The 7525-nt window shown below is 38.7% G+C and overlaps 1 protein-coding gene across 1 annotated transcript in view; it reads right to left on the bottom strand.

Moving 5' to 3' along the window:
* Positions 1 to 4559: 4559 nt before the first annotated feature.
* The window catches only part of LOC115210362 (neo-calmodulin-like), a 72821-nt gene continuing 69855 nt past the window's right edge, over positions 4560 to 7525 (bottom strand). Inside the window, exons 4-5 of the mRNA XM_029778924.2 lie at positions 6002 to 6244; positions 4560 to 4748 (exon numbers count right to left, since the gene is read on the bottom strand). Coding sequence (XP_029634784.2) covers positions 4720 to 4748; positions 6002 to 6244 — 272 coding nt within the window. The 3' untranslated portion in view covers positions 4560 to 4719. The remainder of the gene's footprint in view (positions 4749 to 6001; positions 6245 to 7525) is intronic.

The raw sequence follows: 7525 nt of genomic DNA, 5'->3' as shown, positions 1-7525 counted from the left end.
AACTTAGCGGTTCGGTCAAAGTGATCAATTGAATAAGTACCAGTCTTGAAAAGGAGAAAAAAAAACAAAATACCGGGGTCGATTTGTTCAACTAAAACCCTTTAAAGTGTTGACCAAGCACAACGGCAGTGCAAATTACCGATACAAATACTCTTTTACTTGTTTCAGTCATTTGACAGCAGCCTGCTGGAGCACCGCCTTTAGTCGAGCAAATCGACCCCGGATTATTCTTGTAAGCCAGTACTTATTCTATCGGTCTCTTTTGCCAAACCGCTAAGTGACGGGGACGTAAACACACCAGCATCGGTTGTCAAGTGATGTGGGGGGAACAAACACAGACACACAAACATATACACACACACTTATATATATATATACATATATACGACAGGCTTCTTCAGTTTCCGTCTACCAAATCCACTCACAAGGCATTGGTCGGCCCGGGGCTATAGCAGAAGACACTTTCCCAAGATGCCACACAGTGGGACTGACCCCGGAACCATGTGGTTGGTTAGCAAGCTACTTACCACACAGCCACTCCTGCGCCTATACAGGAAAAATGATTAAAAAAAAAAAGTTTGCTTAGTAGAAATGGGAAGCTTTCAACACATCGGTATTTTTCGATGGCTTTTCTTTAGCTGTTCCCTTTGCATAACTTTTCCATTTATTGTTACTCAAAATTCCAGATATTTTTCTTATTTCTTTCTCTTTATGCTTCGTTTGGTATTTTTTCTTTGTTGTTGTTGTTCTTGTTTTCTTTTGGTCTAGAGGAGATCAGGTTGTGTCCATTGCTTTCACAGACTATCCGAATAGAGGCGCAAAGGCCCAGTAGTTAGAGCAGCGGACTCGCGGTCGGAGGATCGCGGTTTCGATTCTCAGACCGGGCATTGTGAGTGTTTATTGAGCGAAAACACCTAAAGCTCCACGAGGCTCCGGCAGGGGATGGTGGTGGACCCTGCTGTACTCTTTCACCACAACTTTCTCTCGCTCTTTCTTCCTGTTTCTCTTGTACCTGTATTTCAAAGGGCCAGCCTTGTCACAATCTGTGTCACGCTGAATCTCCTCGAGAACTACGTTAAGGGTCACGTGTCTGTGGAGTGCTTAGCCACTTGCACGTTAATATCACGAGCAAACTGTTCCGTTGATCGTATCAGCTGGGACCCTCATCGTCGCAACCGACGGAGTGCTCCTATATATATATATATATATATATATATATATCCGAATAGAACGATATCTGTTTCTTTATTACCCACAAGGGGCTAATCATGGAGGGGACAAACAAGGACAAACAAACGGATTAAGTCGAATACATCGACCCCAGTTCGTAACTGGTACTTAATTTATCGACCCCAAAAGGATGAAAGTCAAAGTCGGCCTCGGCAGAATTTAAACTCAGAACATAACGGCAGACGAAATACGGCTACGCATTTCGCCCGGCGTGCTAACGGTTCTGCCAGCTCGCCGTCTGATGCTGTTAGAGCCCCGCTGAAACTCATCCAAGTTGATTGCTTCAGAAAATGCATGGGCATAAAGGAGGAGCTTAATTCGATAGGCTGACTTCTTGTGCGGAAGAGACTGGACGTAGGGATTGGTATGAGGTAATGAGGAAAAGAGTGAGAGTGAGGAGAATGCTTCAGTGGAGGTGGCTTGAGATCATACGGCTCCTAAGAGCAGAGGCTACTGTAGTAGTGATAGAAAGAGAAAGTAGGAGAAAGAGAGAGAAATGGAGGGAGAGAGAGAAAGAGAGGTAGAGGGAAAGAGAAAGAGAGATAGAGAGAAAGAGATAGACGTGGGAGATAGACATAGAGGCAGGCAGAAAATAGATAGAGAGAAAGAAAGGAAGTAAGAATGAACAGAAAACGTGAAGATACATCAATGAATAACTGGATTCATCCAGGGGCAAGGACTGGAGCGAGCTGTGAGAGGAACATAGAGGAGACATTGTTAGAGCCGTGGCCTTGATAGCGTGAAGTGACCAATATGTCAATGCTGGTGATCCCTGTGAAATGTTAAGGGATTCTTTTGGAGGAGGTTTATCTAGTATGGTGTTGGATGCTATGAGGTCATCGAATATATACAGCACATAAGGAAAATTACCCACCCCTCAAACTGCTTTTGTTGGTATTTTTTTCTTTGTTGTTGTTGTTCTTGTTTTCTTTTGGTCTAGAGGAGATCAGGTTGTGTCCATTGCTTTCACAGACTATCCGAATAGAGGCGCAAAGGCCCAGTAGTTAGAGCAGCGGACTCGCGGTCGGAGGATCGCGGTTTCGATTCTCAGACCGGGCATTGTGAGTGTTTATTGAGCGAAAACACCTAAAGCTCCACGAGGCTCCGGCAGGGGATGGTGGTGAACCCTGCTGTACTCTTTCACCACAACTTTCTCTCGCTCTTTCTTCCTGTTTCTGTTGTACCTGTATTTTTTCAAAGGGCCGGCCTTGTCACAATCTGTGTCACGCTGAATCTCCTCGAGAACTACGTTAAGGGTCACGTGTCTGTGGAGTGCTTAGCCACTTGCACGTTAATATCACGAGCAAACTGTTCCGTTGATCGTATCAGCTGGGACCCTCATCGTCGCAACCGACGGAGTGCTCCTATATATATATATATATATATATATATATATAATATATATATATATATATATATATTATATATATATATATATCCGAATAGAACGATATCTGTTTCTTTATTACCCACAAGGGGCTAATCATGGAGGGGACAAACAAGGACAACAAACGGATTAAGTCGAATACATCGACCCCAGTTCGTAACTGGTACTTAATTTATCGACCCCAAAAGGATGAAAGTCAAAGTCGGCCTCGGCAGAATTTAAACTCAGAACATAACGGCAGACGAAATACGGCTACGCATTTCGCCCGGCGTGCTAACGGTTCTGCCAGCTCGCCGTCTGATGCTGTTAGAGCCCCGCTGAAACTCATCCAAGTTGATTGCTTCAGAAAATGCATGGGCATAAAGGAGGAGCTTAATTCGATAGGCTGACTTCTTGTGCGGAGAGACTGGACGTAGGGATTGGTATGAGGTAATGAGGAAAAGAGTGAGAGTGAGGAGAATGCTTCAGTGGAGGTGGCTTGAGATCATACGGCTCCTAAGAGCAGAGGCTACTGTAGTAGTGATAGAAGAGAAAGTAGGAGAAAGAGAGAGAAATGGAGGGAGAGAGAGAAAGAGAGGTAGAGGGAAAGAGAAAGAGAGATAGAGAGAAAGAGATAGACGTGGGAGATAGACATAGAGGCAGGCAGAAAATAGATAGAGAGAAAGAAAGGAAGTAAGAATGAACAGAAAACGTGAAGATACATCAATTGAATAACTGGATTCATCCAGGGGCAAGGACTGGAGCGAGCTGTGAGAGGAACATAGAGGAGACATTGTTAGAGCCGGTGGCCTTGATAGCGTGAAGTGACCAATGTGTCAATGCTGGTGATCCCTGTGAAATGTTAAGGGATTCTTTTGGAGGAGGTTTATCTAGTATGGTGTTGGATGCTATGAGGTCATCGAATATATACAGCACATAAGGAAAATTACCCACCCCTCAAACTGCTTTTGTTTGGTATTTTTTTTCTTTTTTGTTGTTGTTGTTGTTTTTTTTTTGGTCTAGAGCTGATCAGGTTGTGTCCATTGCTTCCACAGACTCTGAATAGAACGATATCTGTTTCTTTATTACCCACAAGGGACTAAACATAGAGGGGACAAACAAGGACAGACAAACGGATTAAGTCGATTACTTCGACCCCAGTTCGTAAACCAACCCCACAACTGCAAGATTATTAACTGAAGTGCAAATGATACCTCTTCTCATCGCACATACCTCGAACTTTATTGCCTCAAAAACTGCAGCCGATGTTTTTCGATCCTTTACAAAACCCTTCTAATCCCCCACTTGTCAACCATGATGGTTCTGTGAACAGTACTCAACTGGAGAACGCTTCCACATTTGCTGGCACCTTATCTTATCGACCTTGAAAGGATTAAAAATAAAGTTAACAGAGTTGGGATTTTTTTTTTCAGAACGTAAGCGTTAGTAATATTCTGTAAAACGCTCTAAAATTTCTGAAGATCGGTTGCTTAAATACAATTCTAGAATCAAAATTTGCAATCGTTACTTATTTAATATTTGTTTAGTTCAAGGTAGCGAGCTGGCAGAATCGTTAGCATGCATTTCGTCCGTCTCCACGTTCTAAGTTCAAATTTCCACCGAGATCGACTTTGCTTTTCATCTTTTCAGTGGTCGATATAATAAGTACCAGTTGAACACTGAGGTCGATGTAATCAACTTACTCACTCTCACAAAATTGCTGGCCTTGTGCCAAAATTTGAAATCGATATTACACAGAAGAAAATAAGAAATAAACAAGATTTAATCAATATAGTTTTTAATAATTCAGCTAAAAGATTGTGCATTATCAATTTAAAATAGAATGTAAATAGAATGAGTTAAAAAGGCCTTTTCGTGAAATATATGAAGAATTTCTGCTGTGGTAAAGAATCAGATCTAAAAAAGGATGAATATTTCTGTGCTTGTCCACATTTCTTTTTTAAAAGACGTGCTGTATTCGTGAATTTCAAAATTTCAAAAATGTCGTAAATTGATAGTGAGGAATAATGATATAAAGTTATAGTGAACAATATGTTTTAATATGGTGAAAAATATGCAAAAATACGTGCGTTGTTAGATAAAATATTTAAGGTACGTTGGTGCTATTTGGCCATCAGGATCCGAATAAATTCTGCAAAGAAAGACAAAAATATCATTAAAATAAAATTAATAAACCTTCCCGAAAGGTTTTCTTATATCAGTATCTCCTCATCTTTCTCCATTCTCTTTCACTCATTTATCTCTTATCCTTTCATTCTCCATCCCGTTCTCCACCAATTTGGTATATCTCTGGATCCCTTTTTGGCTCTCAGCTTTCCCCATCACGCCTCTCTCTCCCTATCTCCCTCTCTTTTTGTCTCTCTCTCAGTCTCTGACTCTATCTGTCTGCCTGCTTGTCTGTCTGTCTGTCTCCCCCCTCTCTCTCTCTCTCTCTATGTATATATATATATATATTATATATATATATATATAATATATACATACAGTTGAAACATTCCTGTCACAACCTGGGACCTTGAAGACTGCTTAAATGCAAGAAAGTATACTAGTCCCTTAATGTCCCTTAATATTTGATATTCAATATTTCATCTATTCAATAAGACAATCAATACTTCATTTCATTTTACTATATATACTATTTATACTATATATTCTATATTCTACATTAATATTATAAAGAATATAATTTATAACATAAAAAACAGAGTTGGAATTCCTTTGAATAATATATATATATATATATAAAGTTAATCCAAACATGAAAACACAAAGAGAAAACACAACAACGCGAGGACGTGGAACAAGTGTAGTATTATTGGACACTCAGGAAAGAAGGAAAGAAGGAGCGTTTAATGTTTCGAGCGGAGCTCTTCGTCAGAAACATAGGAAAAGGAAAGATCCAAAGAAGGGAAGACGGAGGAAAAATATCGCCAACGGTGCACACACGGTCACAATATATATTTATATATATATAGTATATATAAAAGGAAATGAAGAAAATGCTGACAAAATAATTTAAGTAATTTAAGTAATTTAAGTAATTTAAGTAATTACTTAAATTACTTAAATTATTTTGTCAGCATTTTCTTCATTTCCTTTTTTATATATCACAACTTGTGTTCCACATCTTTTTTAAATATATATATATAGGTGTGTGTGTGTGTAAGATTTTTAGAAGCACAAACCTATGCCAGGCTTAAAAAATAAACCAGGCTTAAAAAAGAAGTACTGGACTCGATGCATTTGACAAAAACATTCTTCAAAGTGGTGTCCCAGCATGGCCGTAGTCTAATGACTAAAACAAGTAAAAGAACGCAATACAAATAACAGCGATACCCATAACATCTCATTCACTACCTACTGCCTAATTCGAACTCGCTTTACCTTCATAGTCTATTCGGCCGTCACCGTCTGCGTCGGCTTCTCTGATCATATCCTCCACCTCTTTATCGGTGAGTTTTTCGCCTAAGTTCATCATGACGTGACGTAACTCAGAAGCATTAATGAAACCATCCTTGTTCGTGTCGAACACTTTGAAGGCGTCTGTCACTTCTTGCCGCTCGTTTGTTTCCGATTTACACTTCATCATCATTTCGAGAAACTCGTTGAATTCTATGGTGCCGTTACCTGTAGAAGAAAGAAGGAAGAGGAAAAACAAAAGGAAAAAGAGTAAACATATATATGTGCATGTGTATATTGGCATATATATATATATATATGGCTATCAGTAACAATATAGGGTGAAATTAATTAATTTGGAATAATCATTAATTACACCAAGTAGATCTCGGCATGTAAAAGCCTCATTCGAGGAAAGTTTAAGTAATACTAAGTAATTAAGGGTTTAGCAACGAATTGCCTCACCACACACCGAATTTAGAAATAGCAGTCAAAGAGTTATAGCTATTCTTTCTACTAAAAGGGAGATCTCAGTAAAAACACAGCACTTGAAAGGCAAACACAGACAGGTAAGAGAGAATGAAATGACGGCAATCTATCATACAATTTTAAGTCACCTACGGACGTACGTTTCGAATTAAGTTTTAGGAGAAAGCATAAGAATTAGATAATCATGTCTTACCCAACTTCTTCTCTCATCAGCGTAGGACACTACAATTATGAATAATTGTATATTAAATTTCGAGATACTAGAAGGCATCATCTCAACTCAGTATCAGAGCGAGCTAAAGCCGTTACCAGTATCACCAAATTCAAAGTGTGAATGAAAGTTTGTGTCACCAACCCCTTCCCACCCGCGTGTAGCCAAGACAAGATGCTGTGGTCATTTACTGGGATGAAATATGGCTATCAGTAACAATTATTCATAATTGTAGTGTCCTACGCTGATGAGAAAAGAAGTTGGGTAAGACATGATTATCTAATTCTTATGCTTTCCTAAAACTTAATTTCGAAACGTACGTCCGTAGGTGACTTAAAATTGTATGATAGATTGCCGTCATTTCATTCTCTCTTACCTGTCTGTGTTTGCCTTTCAAGTGCTGTGTTTTTACTGAGATCTCCCTTTTAGTAGAAAGAATGGCTATAACTCTTTGACTGCTATTTCTAAATTCGGTGTGTGGTGAGGCAATTCGTTGCTAAACCCTTAATTACTTAGAGTATATATATATATATATATATGTATATATGTATATGTATGCATATATCGTGTCCAAGTAGCTATAGATAACGTTATTTCGCCTTTATTTGAGCTTTTCAATACAGTATAACTTGAGATCATGAAACTAGTTGGTATATATGTGTATATATATATATATATATATATATATGTGTGTGTGTGTATATATATATATATATATATATATGTAGATGCATACATATATGTATCTATGTATATATATATATATGTAAAATTTAGATTCAAATGAATATGGTACTTAAGTTAGATGC

Source organism: Octopus sinensis, linkage group LG4, assembly GCF_006345805.1.
Source record: "Octopus sinensis linkage group LG4, ASM634580v1, whole genome shotgun sequence".
NCBI lineage: Eukaryota > Metazoa > Mollusca > Cephalopoda > Octopoda > Octopodidae > Octopus > Octopus sinensis.
The sequence above is the reverse complement of the archived record's forward strand: the minus strand, read 5'-3'. Positions and strand labels throughout refer to the sequence as shown.